We start from the raw sequence: 26,383 nt of genomic DNA, 5'->3' as shown, positions 1-26,383 counted from the left end.
GACAGTGTGATACTGGGAAAAAATTAGACAAATAGATCAGTGGAACAGAATAGAAAGCTCAGAAATAGACATATACAAATATATTAACTCATATTTGACAAAAGAGCAAAGTCAATTCAATGGAGAAAGAACAGTCTTCTCAACAAATGGTGCTGGAACAACTGGACATCCACATGCAAAAAAAATTAATCTAGACAAGAACATTACATCTTTCACAAAAATTAACTTGAATGGGTCATGGACTCAAAACATAAATCTATAAAACTTCAAGGTAACAGGAGAAAATGTGGTGACCTATGAGTTTTTAGATACAACACCAAAAACATGATCCATAAAATAAAAACTTGATAAGTGGGACTTCATTAAAATTGAAAACTTCTGCTCTGTGAAAGTCAATATTAAGAGAATGAAAAGAAAAGCCACAGACTGAGAGAAAATACTTGCAAAACACACAACTGATAAAGAATTGTAATGAATATATACAAAGAACTCAACAATAAGAAAACAAACATCTCAATCGAAAAATGGGCAAAAGATATGAACAGACTTTTCACCAAAGAAGATATACAGATGGTAAATAAATATATGGAAAGATGCTTGATGTCATATTTCATTAAAGAATTGCAAAGTTAAACAATGAAATGTTACTATACACATCAAACATGGAGGGACCTCGAGATAATCATGCTAAATGAAATAAGCCAGACAGAAAAAGTTGAAAGTCACATGATATCACATGTGGGACATAAACCTAAAAGCAATAAATGAACAGGACAAACAAACAGAGACTCATGGACATGGACTATAGACTAGTGGTTTACCAGAGGGTAAGGGGTAAGGAGAGGGTGGAGGTAGACAGGGTAAAAGGGGTCAAATATATGGTGACAGAAAGAAATCTAACTATGGGAGGTGAACACACAGTGTAAATATATATATATATTTACACACAGTGTAAATATATTTACACATATATATGTGTGTGTGTGTATATATATATATATTTACACTGTGTGTTAATATATATATATACACACACACACGTATATATATATATGCCTTATTGTTAAAGAATATAGCTGAAACTTATTGGATTTCATTAACCAATGTCACCAAAAAAAATTATAAATATAAATATATATATAAAAACAAAGCTAAATGTAGTTTTACTGTACCATTCAGCAATCACTGAATTGAAATGACCTAAATGAGTTGAAAACTATGCACACACAAAACTATGCACATGAGTGTTTATAACAGTTCATAATTGCCAAAAATTGTAAGCAATCATGATGTCCTTTAATAGGAGAATGAATAAACAAAATGTGGTATCTTCATATGATGGAATATTATTCAGCACTAAGAAGAAATGAGTTATCAAGCCAAGAAAAGACATGGAAGAAACATAAATGTATATTGCTAAGTAAAAGAAGCCGGTCTGAAAAAGTTACGTACTGTATGATATTCTAACACAGAGTTAATGTGTAGAAGTGTTTCCACCTGGTACATGGTAAATTCTCAAAAAATGTTAACTATCAACTCTACTATGTTGATTAAATTGTTAAATTAAAATTTTATTTATCAACAACTTTACCATAAGAAAATACTAATTATCGTCATTCTTATGGAATGTGCTCTAGTGTTAACAATAGAGAATCAAAAGATTATATCATTGAAGTTATAAGATTATTTTATCTTCCTCAAAATAATACTCCATTACATGTATTATGAATCCTGTCAATCGAAGTTTAATATTATAAATCAATACACATTTCTTATTATTAATTATGCTATATAAACTTTCAGTTAAAAAGAGATGTATTACTAAAAACCATTATAATAATAATAATATTTCTACCTTACTTGTTGTTCAGATAAACATACGTATCAGACTTCCACCTAGCTCATGGACTTTGCCAAGCTTAGACCTTTTTAAGAACCAGAGCAGGACACATACTACCCCAGTGAAAGCAATATGAGAATTAACCTTTCTCTTCACTGCATTCTGGCCTCCTCAAACTTCTTGTTGTGTGACCTAGGGTTGGCTATGGCTTTTTGGTTTCCCTTTTGATCTTTCAGTTCCTGCTTAAATACAAAGCCCTAACTTATTCCCAGACTGCACCTAAGCGACAACTGCTTTCGCCTCGTTCTCAGTATTTTTCTTGCCCATCTTGGTACTTTTGGCTTCCATACCTCTATGAATGACCTTTCTTAATTCAATTTAAATTAAAAAAAGGAAGAATTCTTAATAGGTATAAAAAACTTCTTGGAAACTTTTAATTTTTAGTAAACTCTAGCTTATTAGCTCTTTGCTGCCCTCTCCTGGACACAGTTAGGGGCTCTTGACCACTTCAGTCCCATTGATAACCAAGAGCCAGGGCAAAGTTTTTACATCCTAAGCTCCAAAGAGCATAAACTGAAAATAAAATTTCACTTAAGTACTATGATTCATATTTTCTTTTAACTTGAGTATTGTACCAACTATCAATTTAAGGAAATAAATGTTGAAGTTTTTATGATCTACAAACAATGCTACTATTTCTAAATGGTCCTAATTGCTATAATAATATTCCATAGTGAAGTTTGGCATTTTACTTCATGAGGATGAGAGGGGGCTATATATATTTTTTACATATCTATTAAGAAAAAGAAAAGCGTTTACCTCTGCAGACAGCCCAAGCATCTTCATCACATTTCTCACCACTTGTTCTCAATTCAAAAAAATTATATTCTTCAAGGCTAAGAAGACCATTTCCATCTAAATCAATTACTTCAAATATATCTGATAAAGTTGATCTAAAATTATAAAAATTGCAATTATTTCTTGTCTCCAAGGTAACTGAAGGTTTCTATGAAGATAACTTTCAAAAGAAAGCAATATCAAGGCATTGAACCGTATTAGTGAACTATAAAGTTAATGTATCCAAATATATCTTTTACTCAGTCTAGTATTACATGAGATAAAGAAGCTTCTAAAGCAACCACAGTATCTCAAACTGTAGCTGGACCTCAAAGAATGGTAGGTCCCTTCTTTTTTCCTTTCTCTAATCTACTTTCTTCTTCCTCTCTACCAGATGTTGTTGTGTATATCTAGGGCACAGGAGAACTATTTAAGTGCTCATATTTCATATTTGACTGTTATCTAAGTCAATAGTGCAACTAGCAGGATCTATTTTAAGGTAGTACCTACTAGGAGAGAAATTGGTAGATATGTGACTAAAGTTGACTTGCTAAATGTGTGGAATCCACAAATGAATGGCAATCTCAGGCCCATGAATGGAAGGTCATTTTCAGATGCCTAGTGAAAAAGTTGAATTACTGAATTGGAATATTGGGGTAGAGTGGTGGCTAGCCAAAAGAAAGCATGGAAGACAGGCTACTAGTATACAGATCCAGTCTAGACGTCATTGTTTTAACTAACCTTAAGAAACAAAACTTACCTAAATTCCTTTGTAAGGAATAATTCTCCTGTTTCATCTCTATACACAAGCTGGGCTTCTTCTGTTATTGGTTTTATTTCTTTCCTCAGCCAACAGCCAGTTGTGGAAGGAATTAACCAATAAATTCCAGGTCCTAGTTCACCAGTCCACCCAAAAACCTTTTCTCAAAAGAATTGAAAAAAAAAACAAAAAACAAAAAACCCACCGTGAGCTTATTGACTTTTTTCCAATTACGACTGAGCTTCATGACTTTTAATTTTCCTTCTGGGGAAAAAAAAGCATTAGAAATAATTTTTAAATCAATATCCACCAATTCTATTATGATTCTATCAATCTTTCACAGGCTTCAAAATTTTTTTTTAATGGTAACGCCAGTACAAGACCATTAAATGTAGATATATGTATATACATACATTTTTAATTCTCCAAACTATAAAAGGTGAGAAGTTATATAACTTCTAAATCTTCCCTAATAATCTTGAAAAAATGTTTGTGATGTAAATATCTTCCACAGAAAGCAAAGACAGATCTTATAATAACTTTTCCAGGTAACAGTTCCCTAATTTGATTTAAATATATAATCTGTAAATCAGATTTCAATGACACTAAATAAAAATGAAATAAATTTAATTAAGAGTTCACTATTTCTATAAATTAGCCATATCTGTAAGAATCCAATTATGTACACAAAAGCAGTAGAATTTTACTTCTACTTATGTAATATGAACTATAAAACAAGATGGCAGAATCTCAGATAAAACTACCTTATACAAAATTATTTTCCATCACAAGATATTTATATTAAGTGCCAGGACATTTGTATAGGAAAACATTTTAGTCTCCTCCTTTATAAAAGAAAGCAAAATGGTATCTCTCTATGGACCTTCTAGGTGCTTTCTGGAGCCCAGTGGCTTCCTATAAAACCTAGGGGTTGTCTCTGTCAAATATATTAAATCTAAACATTTTTTAGTCATGTATAATAGTTAAGCAAACAGCTATTTGCCCTTCAGCACGGAATAGCCCTAAGGACTTCTATCTTTCAAAAAAAACCCAGGTATATTTTAGGTCATCCTGGGTACTCACATACAAAATAAAGTTGCTCATCTGAATTCTGGGTTCGGCCCTATTTCTGTGCTCACAAATCAGAGGGACCATAATCATCCTAAAGTGATCATGTCCTATTTTGATACAAAAAGCAATTCAATAAAGCTGAGGGTCATTTTGAAGGCTAGAGATTGACCAAACCCATTCTTTGGAAGCCATGATCTCTTAGATTAGCCAGATGTAGACTAGTACCCAGGAGTGAAAAGCAGTTTTTGCTGCTCCCTAATATACGCTGTCTCATGAACCTCCCTTATTGCCACATAATAACCTTGAACTGCCACTGTGGATGGCAAATGGAAAGTCTTTCATGGACACAAAACTCTTCTTAAAGAAAATAATTGTGAAACTAAAATAAAAGGTAAAAAATCCTTTGTAAATATGACATATTACAGAAAACCAGAAGCCTATATAGTAAAGAAGTAAATAGAAACTCATTCAAACTTTATTACAGGCTTGCTATGTACTAAGATTTTTACACATGCAATCTCATAAGAAAGTAATTTCATCCAAAACAAAATGGGAAAAGCTATTGTTTTAGACAATGCTTTATCTTGAACTGAACTTTGTAGTCAGTTCTGAAGAAGAGTTTAGTCAAAACATTAACTTCTGTCATTTTATTTGTTTCTTGCCTATAACTATTCTTGTCTGTTACGAAGCCTACAATAAAGACTTTTATATAACATTCCATCAGGGAAATGTTTGTCTGTCATTGGACCTATGTAAAGATTAAATATGATATTGCAGTAAGCCCTTGAATAGTATTATTCCTGTTGTGTAGCAGATGTATTTTGTAGTCCTCATAAAATAAATAGCCACATTTATGTATCTGCCTCACATATTCAGCCTCTGAGTAAATATATAATTAGAAAAAATCAGAGCAACCCCATGGGCAACATATAAAACCATTTAAAAGCATTTCTTCAGAACAATCAATTTTGAACCCTATAATATGAGTCAAGCCTGAGGACAGTAATCTTGAAGTTTTTCTTTTTTGCAGTAGTAGTATAAGTAAGACAAACATCTAAAGCAACTTTTCTAGAGTCTTGAATTGCTTGTATCTAGGGGGAAAAAGTCCACTGGTATCAACCATTTTTATAGAGTATAACAAAAAATGTTCACATGTGAGGCATTAGGGCATTTAGAGAAGAGGAACGTGAAGTACAATGTCACACAACCTACAATTTATGAAGCTAAGACTGCCAATCAATCTTCAATTCTTAAATCTCAGCAAACAAGAAAAAGTCTTTCACAATTAATAAAACATATATGATATGCCTAGTATTGTATATACCTAAACTGAAAGATACATAAGTTAAAAAAAATAAAATATAGAAAACTACTATTTTCCTCAGACTTGAATTCATACTACGTTTTTATATTAGACATTAGAAAATAAATATGTATACTTCTCTATTTCGTAGTTCAGTGAAACATATGAGCTGGAGATTTGCCTGACTCTCATTTTCCTTAAGAATATACAAGGCAGTATCGACCGATAACCACGGGGATGGTTTTCCTATAAACAAAAAACCCAAAATCTTAAAATAAGCAATCACTACTTACTCTTTCCTATATAAAAAAGAAGTTAACAGTTTCTTTAGCCTTTAGGTTTTTCTTTTTAAATACACATTCTATTTTTATATGTAAACATCACAGCATTTGTAACTTATCAGGGAGCTAAGGTTACAGGGCAATCAAGTAGCTTAATATTCAAGAAAAACAAAATCTTTTAAGACAGGATGCAGCACTGGCTTATCTGTGGAGGAGCAGAGGAGGAAGAGATGTCAGAAACCATCTATGTGCTGAGAACTCCAAAATTTGTATCTCAGCTAGAACCTTTCCAGAATGTAAATTCATAAGGGCAGGGATTTTTGTCTCTTTTGTACTCTTATATATCCTAAGCACCTTAGTATATAAGGCCCTCAATAAATACTTGATAAATAATAAATACAGGAATCTTTTTTGTAAGAATATGGAGAATTAACAACCACACTGAATTTGCAGACCTAACATTAGACCCATGTAACCAACTGTTTATCTGACATTTCCACTTGGATTTCTATGTCTAAAACTGACCTTCCCCACCCCCTTTAAAAAAAAAACTGTCCATCTATCCTCTTCTCTATCTCAGTTAACAGTAACTCATTCCTTTCAGTGGCTCAAGCCAAAAATCTCTGAATCATCTTTGACTCTTTTCTTCTTTCACATATCACAATCGATCCTCAAGAAATCCTATGGTTCAACCTTCAATAAATGTCCAGAATCTCTACTTCTTATCCTCTCTATACCCCAGTTCAAAGCATCATCAGTCTCTTCCTAGAATTCTGCAATAGCATACTAGTTGGTGTCCTTCCTTTCTCCTGGGCACCCTTCAGTCTAATTTCAATACAGTCTATTTTCAATAATCAGATTATGTCCTGTCTCTACTCAATATCTTCTCATGGAGTTGAGAGTTGAAAAAATGCTTCTCCTACACTAACAATAAGAAAAAGTGCAGGAACTACAAAATCATAACTTTTTTTGAACCTATCAGAGCTGAGGTCACAGGACAACCAAGTAGCCTGAAAACCAAGGAAAGACAGACCTTTCCAAGGAGAGATGAGAAACAAGCACCGGCTTATTTGTGTAAAACACAGAGGGCTAAGATGTCAAGCATTATACAAGTGGAAAAAGGAGAGGGCAGAGATATATTTGAAGAAATAAAGGTGGAAATTTTTCTAAAAGTAATGAAAGACAACAAGCCATAAATCCAAGAAGCTCAGAGAGTCCCCAGCAGGATAAACACCAAACCAAACCGAACCAAACCAAACCAAACCAAACCAAATCAAACATACAAACAGCATTAACAAGAAAATACACACACACACACACACACACACACACACACACACACACACACGGAGACACAGACACATATTCAAACAGTTGAAAATCAAAGATAAAATCTTGATGATAGCCATGGAAAATATCCTTCTAAGGATTCCTCATTTTTCTCAGAGTAAAAGCCTAAGTCTTCATTACGGTAAAAATAAAAACAACAAACTCTACTTGATTTTGTCCTTGTTCCTCCATCTTCATCTACTACTCTCTGCTTACTTCGTTGTACCACTCTAGCCACCTTACTGTTCTAAAACCAGGTACATTCTCACCTCCTCCACTCTTCACCCTTCCACCACCCCTACATCCACAAAGCATACTTCCTTGTCTTCTGTGAAAGACAGCAAAAATGGCTATCCCTGTCTGTATCCACAGCCCTTTGTAATGTGACTTTGCAGGTCCTCCATCAAGAAGTCAAGTCTATTTCTTCACCTTATAAATCTGGACTTGTCTTGTGACATGCTGTGAACAACAGAATGTACCAGAAGTAATGTGCCAGTTCTGAGCCCAGGCCTCAGAAGGTCCTGTGGTACTTCTGCTTTCTATTGCAGATCTCTGTACACCATAAGAACATGTCCAGGCTAATTTACTAGAGGATAAGCGATTATATGAGGCAAAGTCAAGCTGTCCTAGCTGAGACCCCATACAGAGTAGAGAGCACAGCTAAAATCAGTAAAACCAGATACCAGCTAATCTGCAACTGACCCCGGATGCATGAGAGAGCCCTACAGAGAAAAGCCAAGCCCAACTGAGACCAAAAGAACTGTCCAGCAAACCAGCTCATAGGTACACAAATGTTTAATTGTTTTAAGCCACTGAGTTTTGGGGTCGTTTGTTATGTAACAGTTGATAATGATATACTTCTTTCAGCCTTTGCTCAAATGTCAATTTGTTATTGAAGTACACACTAACCACATTTCAGTGACAACCCTTATTTCCTCAGCATTCACAATGTCCCTTTCCCTTTATGTTTTTCCCATAGCACTTAACACCTTCTAACATACCATGTCATTTACTATTTATTATTTTTATTATTATTTCCTCCCACCAGAATGTAAATTCATAAGGGCAGGGATTTTTGTCTCTTTTGTACTCTTATATATCCTAAGCACCTTAAGGCCCTCAATAAATACTTGATAAATAATAAATATAGGAATCTTTTTTGTAAGAATATGGAGAATTAACAACCACACTGAATCTGCAGACCTAACTGTATACCTTTATCTGAAAAATGACTATTGTAATTGTTATTTAAAAGTATCAACTACCAAATGTTATAAATATCCTACAAGATATACAGTGAAAACTTTCAGAATCTCTACTTTAGAAGGAAAAAAATAGAAATGGAGAGGAACCCTCTAGGAAGAAAATATTTATATGTAAACATAATAAAAGAAAATAAAGATTGATATTTAGATCAATCATCATTAAAATGTACCCAGGGAAGGCACCCTTATAGCCATTTTTCACTAATTAAAAATTACATGATAGCCATTTTAGGAACTATGAAATGACCAATTTTTATCTAGTATTTGTGTACAAAAAAAGACTATTACCATAAATGCAAAGATGATTAATAAGGATTGTCTAAGTCATATGACATAGAACTTGAAGGTATTCAAAAATATTTGCAGTTCATATTGTCTTAAATTATGTTCCAACAGAACTTCTATTAAACATATTAATTTTAAAAACTGATAAGTGGCAAAAAGCTAAGGATTAATTAGCAAATGAAAAGTTAATTCTATGTTATAAAGACACCACGTAACCTTTTGTCCTTGTTTTTAAATGAATTAAAACATGCTTTAAACTACACAAGAAGCAGTTTAGCTGCTTTGCAAAATAAGATAACACAGTCAATGTATAAACTAACTCTTTCTTTAAATGTACATAACCACATTTCTTAGGCAGACTATTTTCTTCACTAAATAGGACTATCAAATATATAAGTATTTTCAAAGAAGGCATAAATTGATATCTTTAAATATACAGAAAATTTAAACTTACCTTCAACTTGACTCAAGTTTAATGGCTTAATTGTTAGGTAAACAATGGATCTCTGAGCTATTTGCATCCTGTAGTGATGACTAATGATTTCACCATCTTCTTCTAAGAAAAAGCAACCTTTTGATTGTACACATTGCCACTCCTGAAATAAAGAAAATAAATTATTTTCAAATGATGTTTATTATATGTTTCCAGCATGCATAGCAATGAGGAAAACCTTGAGGAGGATATAAAAAAAATGTCAAATAGAGCCACTGACTTCCAGGAATTTGCAAAGTAATTGAGAGGTAAAAAAAAAGACATGACACAATTCAATTATTACTGATAGTAGTATATAGTTAGAATGAAAAAAGAATTATATATTCAAAATAATATTATAATTTCAGTACCTAAAACAGTGCCTGGAACATTGTAGGTGCTCAATAAATGTTTGTGTGACTGATGTCGGGGGTGGGGGATCCATATAAACTCAGAGGGCATTCCATGAACTGTATCTTGAAGGATCAGCAGAATTTAGATATTGAAAAGTTAGGAAAAAACATAATGAAGAGAAGAAATAAGAAAAATAAAGTTCATGAGAGTGGAGGAAGTACTGAAACAAAGTGATAAACATGATGCTACAATAATCAGAGTGAGATTAGTGTTTGGAACAAGGTAAAATTGAAGGACTGCTAAAACTGATATGTTGAAAGAAAAAGTGATAGGACTTTGCATTTAAAAAATAAAGTATGTGACAACCAAAATAATCGTTTCAAGTCTAGGTAACTAAAAGAACACTGAATAAGTCTCACAGATATAACAAAATGATAAGGATCAGTTTTGAGGAAGACCTTTCTTTAAGATTCGCTCTGTTATCTCTTGGTCTAGCCAAATCCCTTCCTCTGCTCCAAACTAATGTGTCTATTTGGGATTTCACAACTAGAATTAAGTATAACTTGAAGATGTACCTTATCTAGAAAGTAAAAAATTCTGTATTGAACGTACGAGAAATTGTGCCATTACCACAGATGGGTGCAAAAATGCTTTTCACTTTACCATTAGTTGGTTTACCTATCTATACTGTAACATAAATTTCTATTCTACTGCTAATGACTTCCAAAAATATTAATGAGGTTTTGAAGTTACTTTACAAAGAATGGTTTTGAAAAATTATTTTGAAAAATTATCGTCTTTAATAATATTAAGATAACTGCTGAAAAGGTGTGTATTTGCTGTATAACAATAATATAAAAATATTATTAAGCCATTATAGATTTACATGGCACTGAAAAGATAAGAACAAACATAATTTACATCAAGACTGATTTCTCACTCACTTTTTTAAAGGCTAAATTATCCTTATGTACTTAAATATAACTTTTCTATTATATAAATCATAATTATTTTCATATTTTATATTATTTTCTTATTATCAAATACATTTTAAGTTAGAAATTTAAAAATAGGAGAAAATCCTCACAGTTCTACCAACATAGTTTGATTTTTATGTAATGTTTCCTAATATTGGCTTATATAAAAAACTATTTTTTATATTCTATTTAACACTATTTTATATTCTGCCTTTTCATTTAATGCTATATCTCAAACATTTTGCTATTGAAAAAGTAGCACAAAGTTGGAGGACTTATACATCCTGATTTCAATATCTACTACAAAGCTACAGTAATTAAAACAGTTTGGTATCGGCATAAAGACATATATAGAGAGAGACCAGAATAGAACAGAGAGCACAGAAATAAAGCCTAACATTTTTGGCCAAATGATTTTCAACAGGAGTGCCAAGACCATTCAATAAGGAAAGGATGTCTTTTCAACAAATGGGGCTGGAAAACTGGATATCCACATACAAAATAATGTGGACCCTTACCTGACACCATATACAAAAATTAACACAAAATGGGTCAAAGATCTAAATGTAAGTACTAAAACTATAAAACTCTGAGAAGAAAACTTAGAGAGGAAGGCTTCATGACACTGCATTTGGCAATGATTTCTTGAATATGACACTAAAAGCACAGACAAAAAAACAAAATATAAACTGGAGTTCATCAAAATTAAAAATGTTTGTGTATCAAAGGACATGATCAACGTAGTGAAAAGTCAACCCGATAGAATAGGAAAATATACTTGCAAATCATGTATCTGAAAATGGCTTAATACCTAGAACATATTAAAAATTCCCACAATTCAACAACACAAACCCAATAAGGAATGTCATAGAACTTGAATAGACTATGAAATTCACAGAACTTGAATTTCTCCAAAGAAGATATATTGATGGCCAAAAAGCACAAGAAAAAAGTTCAACATTACATCATTAGGGAAATGTAAATCAGAAGCACAATGAGATACCACTTCATACCCACTAGGATGGCTATAACAAAAACAAAAACAGAAAATAAAAATGCTGACAAGGTTGTGGAGCAATTGGAACCCTTGTGCATTTCTGGCAGGAATGTAAGGTGGTGAAGCCATTGTAAAAAAGTTTAGCAGTTTTCCAAAACATTAAACATAGAATTACCATATGATCCAGCAATTCCACTTCCGGGAACATATTCAAAAGAATTGAAAGCAGAGACTCAAACAGATATTTGTACATCCACCTTCATAGCAGCATTGTTCATAATAGCCAAAAGGTAGAAAGAATCCAATTGTCCATTGATGGATGAATGGGTAAACAAGATGTGGCATATATATATATATTTCATTGTGTGTGTGCGTGTATATAAGGGAAAGAAATTCTGACACATGCGGCACATGGATGAACCTTGAGGGCATCATGCTAACTGAAATAAGCCAGACACAAAAGGACAAATATTGTATGATTCCACTTATACGAGATAGATAGAGTAGTTAAATCTAGAGATGGATGGTGGTGATAGTTGCACAACATAAATGTATTTAATGCCACAAATTACATACCTAGAAATGGTTAAGATGTTAAATTTTGTATATCTTACCACAATAAAAAAAAAGCTTTGCTAAGCAATATTCAAATTTTCAATTTAACTGGTTCTGTAATTACCCATTGAGTTGGTATACCATTACTTTCTTAACTATTTCTAGAATATTGAACATTTAGGTTATTTCAAATTTCTCATCAGTATAGATAGTGCTGAAATAAATACTATTTTATCTAAATGTTTTTCTTCTAATGAATAATATCCTGCAGAAGGACTTCTAGGCAAAAAAGTATTTATAATAGAAATATATTCCAAAATTAGAGGCTAATGATGTGTTCTCATATTGCTTTGAAAACAGTGATGCTAATTTTATACCACCAATTGTGTATAATGTAGTAACTTTGTCATTACCATAATTTGGTTAGTAGTGTTATCATTTAAAAAGCTGCATGGTAGTGAGGGATGATTTCTTAAGCAAGGTGTGGCATACAAAATATTCATTATAGTATTTCATACATTTATATGGTATTGTAATGCTTTTGTATTAAACTATATTAATGCAATAAAAATGGTATAATAATAAAATGATATTGTAATAATTTTTGCATAACTTTGAATTTTCAGATTACTAGCAAGGCTGACCATTTCCCCATGTGTTTGTTATTTTGTTTCCTTTTTGTGTGAACAGCCTATTCATCTTCTATTCTCATAGCTCTATTGAAGATGTTTTTTTTTCTTACATATTTTAATAAATTCTTTCTACTATTTTAGATATTAACCTCCCTTTGTAAGCTTTATTGCATGTATTTTCTCTATTTCCTTTTATTTTAGTTTTGGTTCTTTTTCAACTTATTTTAGTTTTCCATTTTTATATTCATCTTTTCTTTAGAGATTTCATCTTAAACTGAATTTTAAGAAATTACCATTATTGCTGAACTATTACTCAAGCTTTCTAGTCAGTCATTAATCACATACACTGTCACACCTTTGGGGTATAAAAGATATGTGTACTTTTAATTCTGAGAAATTAAAATGTGACCTTAAATTATTGGAATTCATCTTCATAAGTATATAGCCCATGACAGAAACAAGTCATTATAAATGATATTTTAACAACATCCCTATGAGGCAATATGGGGTAGATATAAATTAGTCATTTTAATAAACAGAGAAATTGAGGTACCCAGAGGTTATACTGGTTCAGACTTTTAGAAGGAGTTTGTAGAAATATCAGGTCTAGAGTCTGAGACTTCTGGGATCAATGCTTTTACCATTAGATCATGTTTCCAAAAGAAAATATATTCAGGGTACTAAATTAAAAATTTTTATAACACAATGAGGTTTAAATTTGGGCTCGAGACAAAAGTTCAACTATTAATGATGAGTAAGAGCATGTACATACTTTCAGTTAGCCTTTCTGTAAATCTCTTGGATGAGAATACATTATGGACTAACAATAGATGCTTACATTACCTCAAAGCCAATTGGCCTTGATATAATCGACCTTGGATGGTGAGGGTTGCTACAGATAAGAAAGGAAAGATATACTCATATTTAGGTAAGTTACCCTTTGAGACAGTTTGAACTAAGATTCTGACATCAAACGAAAAACATTTGTTTTCCTTTCAATTGATTTTTAGTGTTATGAGACAAAATTTCATCTAATATATTTTATGAATATATTTTTTATGTGTATCCATCTGGAATGGTAAGGGATACTAGTTTAGAATTACTGAATATTAAAGGTAGAAGAAGTCTAAAATGCAGTCTAGTCCAGACTTCTCTTTTGACTGATGAAAGTCTGAAAAATAAAGTGATAGGCTTGAGTTAGAATTCTCGTTGACCGTGGAACCAAAGCTGAAACCTAGGTCTCCTTACTTTCTCTCCAAACTACAAGTTATATTCAAAATTATGTTCTTTTTTCATACTTAAATATCTGCCATAATTTTTTAAAAAGTAGTACTTAAAAAACTTTAGGTTTATGAATTATTATATTAAAGTATGATAAAGCTTTATCATTTGGAATTATCCATATATTGAAGCGTTAAGATAAAGAAATGATTTGGTTTTCTTACTTTAAAAATGTAGATTTTAGTAGCGGGAAAATTTGTTAAATTTGTACTGTAATCATGAGTGTAGCAGCCTATTCTCTTCTTTAAAATGTTTAAATGAAACTGAAAAATAATACACTTTGCCAGGTATACCGGTAGTGAACATAATTTGTGGCATTTGGGAAACTCAAAGATGGAAAAATTTTTCCATGTGCTTATAGTACTTCTGGGGGCAGTGTCATGACCTGACAGGAGATGCCTTTATAAAATTTAGCTGGGAAGTGAGTTAAACATTTTATCAGAGGTATTTCCTAAGTTCTAATTTTAGAAAAGGTACACGTAAAATGAAATTTATAAGTTTCTTTGGAAAGACATCCAACCTGTACATTACAATACATGGTTAATAGGCTGGAAAATGGTAGGTCACCAGCTATTAAAAAATAGAAGACAAATGCTACATTATTTATATCAACCAAACTTCAAGTAATAATCAGATTATTTTGAATACTAAATAAGAGTACTAGAAAAATTTGTAGCTCTCCTGTTTAAAAGGAAGCATTCAAATTCTTAAGATCTGCCAGAGTTATTAAAAACACAATGCTTATTCGAACTAAATTTCCTTTAAAATAGACTTTCAATCACACGAAGCTTTTTCTCTAAAACCTAGACTGAAATGTTAATAAAAAAAAAAAGTACTGACAAATTGGCTGGTTCATTCAAATAGATCAATTCGAAAGGACTATAGATTAAGTTGACAGTTTGAGTTTTATGAGAAAAATGGAAGAAGGTTGAGTTAAAAAATTTTTAGAATGATAGACTAAGAAATTCCATGTATAATATAATTTTTTGAAAACATAAAGCAAAAATAAAATAGTGGCTTGTAATTCTTATATAGGGCATAAGGTGGTGCTATTTTCTACTGATTCTGGTAAATTCACATAAAAGGAAAAAAGAAATGTTAATACATTCATTTGTCATATACAAATTTTACTTATTTTCATTCACAATGTATAAGAAAATACCAAAAAGCACAAATTAAAAATAGTAAAGTTGAAAATTTTAGCAATCAAAAAACTTACATATATCAGTTTTCTTAAAACACCTCAGAGAACATGATTTGTTTTGACAAAAAATTCTGTATTATTATTAAAGTTTTAAGTAAGATAGAATTACTATGCAGTAGATCTGCCACAGATTCATAGGAAGATCTTATACATCATAATCACTATCATCACTGTTGGTTTTGATAAAGATACCTTATGTCATATATTTTAGAAAGCTATTTGCTTTTCATTAAGACAAGTAGGTAAATAGTTATTGAACTTTTTATTATTAAAGAATTATAAACTATTCATACTTAAAAACAAAAGGTTAAATAAATGATTTATAAAGGGAAAATTGATATGGAGTGTCACCTAAGACAAGTTGAATTGATCAACATTTTGAAAATTTGAGAAACTTTTGTAATAAAATTATTATTTGGAGTCTTCGCAAAAATTAAGTTAGACAACCATTTCAAGTTTAAAATGTTTATATTTGTATTGTACATATAGACATACATAATATGTCAAATAACATTCACGTACACCATATATAATGTTGTATAACATGTTTATGTTATATAATACATACATTTATGTACATACATACATATATGTAAAATATATTTATAGGCACATTCTAATTAGAAGTCTGAATATAGGAAGTATTGCATCTTTGGAGCATACAATTCATGATTTGGGGCTTTCTCTAATTCTAGTCATGACTGGCAACTAAAGCTATTCCTCTCTCAAAAAAAAAAAATCCTTCTTGTACAATATAAAACCTAAGCAAATGGACAGAATACAGGATTAAAAAAAGAATAGTGATACAGTACCTATGTATGATCTATAGAATGTAATACATGTATAATCCCTATAAGGGTCTTATTTTCCTCCTGTAATTCAGGTCCTTTTCCAATTGTGTGAATTTACAATTTAAAATCTGGCTTATACATACCCTATTACAACAACAATTTTCTAATTTCTAAAAGACCCTTCTTCTCCCAATTCCATACCTCTCCACTCCACATGAAATTGAAATGCCCAAATTTGTTTAAAATAGATTTAAGGTATTTGAAGAAAATTAATTTAATAATTCTTTAAGTAACTTATTCTATCAACCTCAATAACTACACCAATAACCACGTACTTATCAGAGTTGTTATGAAAGTTAACATATAAAATTTATAAAGTAATTTCAAAGAAAAATGCAAAGAACCAAATCCTGCTGAATAACAAAAAGGTCACAGAATTTTTAAAAAATCACTTTAACTCATCTAAAAAATATCAGATAGTGAACAACAGTGGGCAATATCAAGATCAGAAATAAGATATAAAAAGTCAGGTAAGTAATATGAAGGCTATGAAGTATTTCCAAAAGACATTAAGTTTTATGTCATTGAATTTAAAAGTTGACAGTATGCCATCTTCTTTTAATCATTGAATTCTCCTAGTATCTTTTACCTACTTTCCACTTATTAAGAGCACCACTCCCTGCTCTTAGGTACAAAACTTAAGTAGTCTTTTGTTATACAATCACTATGGTCTACAGACTAATTTTGGCACTGTAAGATTTGTCTCTTCCCTATTATGTTTAGGTACTTCCCTAGGCCTAGCTATCATCACTTTATATCTGGATAACTCTATCTGCCTCTCAGATATTCTTCCTAATTTGAGATATCTGTACACTATACACAATAGATTAACTTTCTTAAATTATAATTTCATCATGAAATTTCCATATAAAGACCTATAGCCAGTTCTATTATAATATTAACACTATTTATTAAAGTGAATTCTATGTCCCTGATTGAATCTTTCAAAAACATACTAAATATAATTATTTGCAATCTATAAGTTAAGGAAACTGAGACTCAGAAAGGCTGCTGACTAAATTCCTAAAGATCACACAGTTATTAAGTGACAAAGCTAAGATCCAACCACAGGTCTGTCTCTATCCGAAGCTCTTAGTTACGACAGGGCTTGGCACAGAGTAGTCAATGAATAGTTGTTAAACAAATAAATGAATAAATACTATGCTATACTACTTCAATGTATCAATAATCAAATAAAAATTTTTATTTTTTAATTCAAGGCTAATATTTTATAACTAAGCAAAATAGCTGGCATACATTACCTTTTTAGTAAATAGTTGTTGAGTAAAACTAAATTAGAGGAATTTTATTGGTAGGGGCACAATTAACACGAGCATGACACAGACAAAAAGTCTTAGTATGGCTTTAATATAATCCATATTAATATTTATTTATATCTCTCCTTATACTAGCTAAACATATTTATTTACACTTTGAATCAGGTAAACCACAATTATTTAATGAAGTTAAATTTTATTAACATCTAATTTAGTTGCAAAATACAAAAAGCTTCCATTAGTGGAAAATAATATTACTGGAACACGAAATATTGTGTGTGAACATGCTGGACATGCACACCAAATTGCTTAGGGTGTATAGATTCCTAAATAGTCTGAACAAAATTCCTTGGAGATAATGTTTTAAAATTTTAATATAGAACAAATGTCACTGTCTAGCAATTTAAAGATATAAGGGACTTCAGAGTTCAATAACAAATACAGAGTTGTTATTTGAAACAAAAATGTAGCTCTTGAGAACAATCAGTTCAGTTTTCTAACAGCAGTTATAGTATGTGGTCATAACCATTTTTCCCCCTTTTACAGGGGTCTCTAGGTACACATTTTTAATGTATCCTAGCACTTTCCAGTTAATGTTTTATACTTCTGTAGCTATTATTTTCTGTTGAAAGAAAACTAGTAAAGGTTGAGTCTAGAAAGGGAAAACAAAGGAAGAAGATCAATATTAACACTACAAATATTGACTTAGCAAAGTGACTTTGTTGCCTTTCTCTCAGAGGAATTGATATTGAATGAATGATTTCTTTATAAGAAACACCTATAAAAAGTATTTGCTAAACGAAACAAAAAATTGCTTGGCAAAGTACATAATTAGATAATCTATTCAACTTCAAAAATTGAAGAGTCATCATTTTCAAACTAAAGGCCTTTTAATAATATTCTTCTTCATCATTTTCACTTTAAAGTAATAGAATTGGCTTATAGATAGAAATGCTACAATCTATAGAAAAACCTCAAAGAATTACTTCACAAACTTTACTGGTTCTCCATAGACACCAAATAGTTATTAATACACTTAATGGCATTTTTTTTCAGAAAAAGTCATAGTTATTAATTTAAAATACTATACCTTTAGTGAGTCTGGCTCAGTTAACTTTGAGTTTTGGTTACTATTAGCCCCCATGGTAAATGTGAAAGAAACAGATGTTTTGAACTTTCTGCTTGTTGCCAGTAAAGAGCTCTTGGTATCACCTGTAACAAGTAAGAGTTATTTGGTCTCATATTACAAAAAGTTGTCAATAGAAAGTTTGTTTCTAAACACGGTGTAGTATAAAAGGTCTGTGTATTAACTTTGTTCTCTTTATTCTTCCAACTGAAATAAAGTCAGAAGTTTTATATTTATCAGGCTTTAATAATCCCTAATTTATAGGCTATTAATAATATTATTTCAATATGTCACCTTTTAGCCTGAAATTTTAGTTTTAATAAACTATAATGAGCATAGCCAAGTTCTATAATAAAATTTTACATCAATAGATTTTTACAGCTGAGTCTAGAAATGGTAGCTGAAACGTTGTAGTCTCATTTGTTTTATCACTGATAAGATGGAAGGAAAAATTTATCAGAACATAACCCACCATTCTTGATCAAGAAATTTTAGCGTCAAAAAGTAAATACCTTTATTTGAGAATGTTTCTTGATCAGTTTTTCTTGTGATTCTAGGTGATGGTTTTGGTACTGGTGATGGATCCCATTCAGGGGGCCCTTCAATGTGGCTCCCAAACTGTTGACGCTTCAGTTTACTGTCAACCTCCAGTTTTTCTAGAGTAGTTTTGAGACATTTCTCATTGGTTGTCACATATAATTTACAAAACTACAAGAAATAAAAATGTCTAGTGATAAAACATTCAATCATACATTTGGGAAAAAGCAAATGCACATTAGTAGGCAAGGGAGAGACTGATGGAATATATTTCCTATTGAACTAGGGTACTCATTTTATTTTTTTGAATCAGACTGACCACCCTCAAGTGACCTAGTGAAATGCAGCCATGATTCAAAGAGGAAGTCATACTCTGAGTAAAAATAAAATGTTACACAAAGAGAAATGATTTATTATTTTTTTACAAGATGTGTAGACTTGCATTTGTTCTAAATAATTTTTATGATTCTTCTACCTCGGAAAAGGTATATTTCTGAGAAGAGTCTCTATGTTTGTGTGTGTGTGTGTATGTGAACATGCATGTATTTTAACTTACTTATATTGTTTTTAATGTAGTCATCAGATTATGGTTGTGGGACTAGAGAGATTAAATTTCAAGTACAATTAGTATACAATAAATATGTCATTGCCAATATTAAAAAGATGTCCCTTTAAAAATACTTCTCCTATACAGTAAACAAATTTACATCAATATGAACTTATGTACCTTGATGTAGTCAAATTTGCCATCAGCATTTACATCAGCCAAATTTATTATGGCATTTACTTCTTCTCGAGTCATCTTCTCACCTCTCTGAAAAAACAAGATTTATTTTAAAGCCACATGACTATCATTTTGTTATGCATGGGAGAGTGGAAATTCATTTTAATCTATTCTGCAACTAAGTTTGAATATATGGCTTCATTATAAATCTCAGAATAAGTATTATGTCAAGCAAGAATGAAACCATTATATAAAACAAAATTTCATAATTTTATTAAATTTTGTAAAAGTGTGCTGAATTCAGTTTACTAAATTTCAACAATATGTAACATAGATTCAGTAATAACTACTATTAAATTTAGAATAATGATATTTTCTCACATTGTACCAAGAAACAAGATGGATTCTAAATCCCATTTATATTTTCTCTTTTACTCATCACACATGAATCACTGATTTACAGAATAGTGAGCAGGAAAGAACTGCAAAGAAGCATGGGGAGACTGCAACATGGGCTCAATTTTATACTTTATCTTTTACTTACGAAGCACCTTTCATCCAAAAGGATCCTTAAGCACTTGATAAACAACATATATGTGATTCATTTCACCTATCAATGAAACAATTATTTTTAACGTGCAGTCTTTGGTTGCCAAAGGTAGATTCCAAGCTGTTTTACAAAATATGCATTTTACAAAACCATTTCACAGATCTTACCTTCGTTAGAAGTTTATAAAGGTCAGTGTGTAAAATAGAGCCATCATCATTTACATCTAATTGCTTAAATGATTTCAGCAGTTCTGCTTTTGAAGTAGGTTTTTCCTTTCTTAAAATTATACAAAAATCATCAAAATTCAGTTTGACAGTTTGAGGAGTCCAATACTTATTAATAGTCTTTTGGGATGGATTTCTTCCTGCATGCTGAAGAGCTGTCCAATAAAACAAATATTATTCTTTTATAGTAACATTTGGAATTGGTATTTAAGTGTATTTTTTCTTTAAACCATTATATATTACAATACTATACAAAAGCATATACATATCAATATTTTACCTTTGGTGTTGACAATCTAGTGAGATGTATGCCTGGCTTTTAAAAACAAACGTGTGTGTGTGTGTGTGTGTGTGTGTGTGTGTGTGTGTGTGTGTGTGTTTTACCGGTTAAAAATTCTTAATTTATTAATGCCAGAATTAAACAGATTTTTCCCATTCTGACCATTGGTTCTCAACCTACATGCTTTAATTAAGTGACAATATCTAATTTACTTCATAAGAGTGCCTGGTGGAGAAAAAAAATTAAAAACACCTATGCACTTAATTGTTTTGAGGACATAAGAGTAACCACAAAAATCATAAATTATTACTTTTTTTGGCTCAACAAATATCATTGCTAGATATTAGAGTTTCAAGAGCATTATGTCTCAAATGTCAAGTATATGCACAAAAATTATCTACTTGCAGTTACAGCCCTGCTAAAAATCAAGAATGTCAATGAACTTTGAGAGAAGACTATTGTAGACATGCAATGGTCAAATTACTTCTCATTTTTAACCAGAACATTAAAAAATAGTCCTATAACCAGTTATTCATGAGACATACCTATTTTAAAAGCCATGTCCTTATATCTATGAAAGGCAAAGAATTATGATGTGACAAAGGCTTTGCATATTTTCATATGTCATATCACACTAGATTATAATGGTGTCAAATGACCGTAGTTATTTGTACAGCTGAATAGGAGTAATTTGGTAATTTGCAAATAATCAAATCTCTGCATATGAAGACTTAAGACTATTTAAAATGAACCAGTGATAACTTTCCTAAGCACTATAAAAGGAATTAACAGAATCTTAAAATATATCACTTTCCTGAATTGTGCTTCCAACTTCTATTATAAAACCTTATGTTGGATCTTTCCAAACTTAGATGAGATTTCATAAGATTCATGCATTGTCAATCAGCACTAAAAAATTATAATCTGGATAGTCTACAATTTAATGTAATCATTTAATATATATATAACAAATTAACTAAAGAAATATCCTCAAGGAAATAGTAATTATATCAGGGTAATAAATACAGCTATCTGTGAGTCCATTTTGTTGAACATTCACTATGCACAAGTATAACAGTGTTTTTTTTTTCAGAGATACAAGCTTCTTGGCTCCTAAAAAGTTTTATAATCTAAATACAAATTCCACATCTGAAGTGTAAAATTGCTACCTGTGGTCGCTATTTATGGTTAATATTAAAAGTCCACAGACTGAGAGAAATGTTCCTATCCTCCAGATTATGCCAGAGTATCACACTTAAATAATTTAAAATTTTGACACAGAAACAGGAAGAAGATCATTATCCAGAGGTGACTTTCAGAGCTAACAAAAGCTGTAGCTGTAGTAATTGCCATCTTCCACTCACCTAGAAAGCTTTTGTGGAAATTTGTAATAGTAGAGATAATATATATATTTTTTTATTTTCGCAGGTTTGTTCTGGATGTAGACAAAAGCCTTGATTACCATGCTTCCCTAAGAATAAAAGATAAGTATTTTGCCTATTGTATGTCTTTTAGCATTCAATCCCCAGCCAAACTCCATCCTTTAAAGTTGGGAATACAAGTAGGACCTAAATGAAGTTATGATTACAAAGCAAAAGTCCATGTAAAAGAAAATGCTATTTCATCCAACTTTGAGAAAATAGGTGTGTAACTCTTTTCCACAAGTGGCAGCTCAACATACGTTTGGTGCTATCTTCAACAACAAAATATTTTTAAAATATATTGTTAATTACAGAACACCTTTCTCAGAATAAAATTCGTTATGCCAAAACATGTACTCAGTAAGGAGACATTCCCATATCTAAGAAGTAGGTATCACTTAGTAACTACTAACCTAACTTTAACCTCTAGTTTAAGAATTAGTTGGAGCCCATTAATAAGTCTTATAAAAGTGAAAACATTATATAACTGTAGATGTTTAAAGGTTTACACCAAGATACTTTTGCCAGGGTTTACCTTAAGCTTTGACATGAGTATATAATATCTGTATTATTTAAAACTTGGAGGAAAAAAAGAGGAACTCTTAAAGTTCTGGTAATGGTATTGCTCTATCTGACCTTGAAATGGAACATCAAAGCACATGTTTTGTACCTAAATGGCAGAAGGATATAGATGAAAGACATAGTAAAAAGAGACAACGCTGGTTCACACTACTACTTTTTAAAAATCTAGATTATCTGAAATCAGTCATGACAATGTTACAAAGAGTATTCCACCATAAAACCAAAAGTGTATATAACACTGAAAAGACAAACACTGCAGTATTATCCTCCCAGATAATTCTATAAGACTGATAGCATCTTAGTAATACATATTCATTGTCTCATAAACTAAATGTCATAGTAGCGGAAGGCATGTTAAACTTTTCAACTTAGTAGATTTTTGTGATCTCAGCCCATTTTCAAAAGAATAAAGAGAAAAGATTAAAACTATAGTTTATAGTAAAATATAATACTAAAATAAAATCTTTTCAATTTTCATATTCTCCAAAACGAATTTTCTCAAATAGAGATTTCATACAAACCCGAGACATTGCAAAATTATGTCAGATTTCTTATTTAAGGAAACTGCGTCTAAGGATGGCAAAATAACTCATAATTTCTCTACTTACGAAGTTAACCTTTATGAAAATAACATGAGTATTCAGTGTTATCTGGTATTGTTGTTTACCACTCTCAAGACTAAAGACCTCCAAGTCATTGGATACACCTGGCAAGGACCAAATTCATTTTTGGGGGGATATTTGCAATCAGAGGAATATGATAATGGAGAGAAGTAATAAAAGATCATTCCCCTCCTCTTCCACAAAAATCAAAACAAAACCAGAACTATTAATTCTCTTTTCAAATTTCACTTATTTCCTAATACTTTTACAATCATTCACTTCATTTTTATATATCCTTTACATTTTCATAGTATAGGTTAAATTCAGAGTAGTGATTCAAATAACAAACATGTTTTAATTCTATTGTTATAAATCTTAAAGTACTAAAATGAGAATTAAAAAAATATTTTTAAGTAATTGATGGAAGCTTTAAAAATACTATTCTAGTCTGTATAAACATTGAAATTTTTATTTTGAAGGTCCTAGGATACGTAACTATATAAAATGGCACAATAACATAAGTAGTAGTTCCATTGTTCAAATCACTAAAATTCAACAACATAATTCTAATTTCAGTCTTTCTGCTCTATTAACTTTCAATAAATAAGGCAAAATAATTAATTTAAAAAATTATTTTTACCTAAGTAAAGTTGCTCTTTAGAAATAATGTTTTCTAAGCTGCTTTTGAAAACAGTTAAATAGGCAGCTCTACAATTCATATAAAATATTTCCTCTTCAGTTAGTGGAAATTTCTTTGTTTGAGGACTCTCTGAAAGTGTTGATTTCTGAGTGGAGAAAGCTGCATCACTTCCAGGACTGGTGGCCATTCTATGAGAAAATAATTTAAAAATTTAGTTTAGTCAATGTTAATCCCCTAAAATGCAAATGGTACATTGCCTTTCAAATGGGAAAATCAAGACATTAAAGTTTATATATGTGGGGAAAAAAACATGAAAATCACATATGCATAATGTTGTATTATATGTTAAACTAGGACAAGCCTCTGGTGATACATGTATGTGTGTGTGTATACACACACACACACACACACACACATATATGTATATATGTACATATATACTGATATATTTACACACACATATACCTAAAGAACAAAGCCAAAACAAAGATGTAACATTAATACAAAAGAAGAATCATAGGGCAAAAAAAAAACCCGAAACAAAAAAAAAACCCCACACATCTATTCTCACAAAACAGGACAGTCATTTGACACTCTTTGTAGGGTTGTCATGAGAATTAAATAAGTTAATACATGTGAAGCATATAGAACAGCACTTGGCACAAATTAAGCACTAAATAAACTATAGATAGAGTGAACTTCCATAGTAATTAGAATGTGGATATAATATGATAAGCAGTCGGCATCAATGTCTACAGCAGGATCAACCAGGTCATATTCACATCTGAATAATGTGGCCCACATTTTAAATGAATTAATTTTTAAAATTCCATTTATAGTGTTACCATGAGATTTTACTGTGTTCCATTACTAATAATAATGTTTGGGGTTTATATAGCACTTCTGCTCATAAGAGCTTAAAGAAATGTCACACACTATGATTTATCCCTACCTACTACAATAGTGAGGTATTTTTTTTGTCCATTTTACAGATAAGGAAATCGGAGGACACAGTGTCACCAAGCTAATAATAGTAAGTAGCAAAAGGCAGTAAATTTCTATAACAGTTTCTTCTTTATTAATGTGAATGAAAGCTTCTTGTACAATAGTTACTATGAGGCACTAAATTGTGCTGGTGGTCTAACGGTTTCCAACACTATTTTACCCAGCTTTGACTTTTAAAAATACATTCCAATCTAATAAATTTAATATTTCAAGTTCAACAATAAGACGACACAGGTAGGGTCCCCTTCAGGACTCATTGGATTCTTACTCAAGAGGCCTAAATCACTTGCACCTTCTTGAATTATATAGGTCTTTTACACTTGGGAAAGAAAGATAATCGCTTATCATGGATGAAGTACCCTATTTATAATACACAGACCGCCTGCCTGACACTTTCATATTACACCAGATTTAGAAGGACCCCATAGGGATGTGGAGTCACAGTCTGGTTACTGCAAATTGGTGTAACTATAATTAAGCATCAGAGTTTTAAACACATATGCGTACACTTATCTCCTCAAAAATGTGAAAAAAACCGTTCCAAATAAGGGAGAATTAATGTTAATTTTGCAGCAAGCAATTAAAAATGTAAGTATTTTTTTAGGATTGTCGTCGAATGCTCTTTCCAAATAAGGTCACTCCCTCTTGTGGAAATCCCACGGCAGAATTGTTTCAGAATTCTGTTCTTTCCTTTTCTGTGACGAGAGACTAAACTGAAGCTTAAATATATAATTGCACTCCCTCAGGCTCGGAAACCTCCTTCATTTAAAACTCCAGCCGGATACTCAGACAGGGGCCTACAGAATGGCTCCATAAATAACCAGCCACACAATAGCAAGAAAAATAAACTAACAAGTGCCTATGGCTTTTAAAGGGCCAAGTGAAAACAGAGTGCTGGCCATCCAGTCACCGTCCCTACACAGCGATATATGTTCACAACTGATCTCGGGCAATAGCTCCCTATTTTTGTATTCCTCTGGGCATAAAAGTGCGTTTACAGGTACGTTTTGGGTACCTACATGGACCAAGTGTTAGTACGACATAGGAGTAAAAGAAGCAAGTGGGAGAAAAGGAAGCCGAACAGAAAAAAGCGGAACGGGCAAAGATAGACAGCGAGCTGA

At 31.4% G+C, this 26,383-nt stretch overlaps 1 protein-coding gene across 1 annotated transcript in view; it reads right to left on the bottom strand.

Moving 5' to 3' along the window:
* The window catches only part of EFCAB7 (EF-hand calcium binding domain 7), a 35,518-nt gene that overhangs the window by 8,839 nt on the left and 296 nt on the right, over positions 1–26,383 (bottom strand). The window contains exons 2-10 of the mRNA XM_039888149.1: positions 24,258–24,445; positions 20,676–20,887; positions 19,962–20,048; positions 19,210–19,405; positions 18,662–18,783; positions 9,426–9,567; positions 5,948–6,057; positions 3,438–3,595; positions 2,660–2,793 (exon numbers count right to left, since the gene is read on the bottom strand). Coding sequence (XP_039744083.1) covers positions 2,660–2,793; positions 3,438–3,595; positions 5,948–6,057; positions 9,426–9,567; positions 18,662–18,783; positions 19,210–19,405; positions 19,962–20,048; positions 20,676–20,887; positions 24,258–24,444 — 1,348 coding nt within the window. The 5' untranslated portion in view covers position 24,445. The remainder of the gene's footprint in view (positions 1–2,659; positions 2,794–3,437; positions 3,596–5,947; positions 6,058–9,425; positions 9,568–18,661; positions 18,784–19,209; positions 19,406–19,961; positions 20,049–20,675; positions 20,888–24,257; positions 24,446–26,383) is intronic.

This window comes from Pteropus medius, unplaced genomic scaffold (assembly GCF_902729225.1).
Source record: "Pteropus medius unplaced genomic scaffold, Ma_sr-lr_union100, whole genome shotgun sequence".
NCBI classification, from domain to species: domain Eukaryota; kingdom Metazoa; phylum Chordata; class Mammalia; order Chiroptera; family Pteropodidae; genus Pteropus; species Pteropus medius.
The sequence above is the reverse complement of the archived record's forward strand: the minus strand, read 5'-3'. Positions and strand labels throughout refer to the sequence as shown.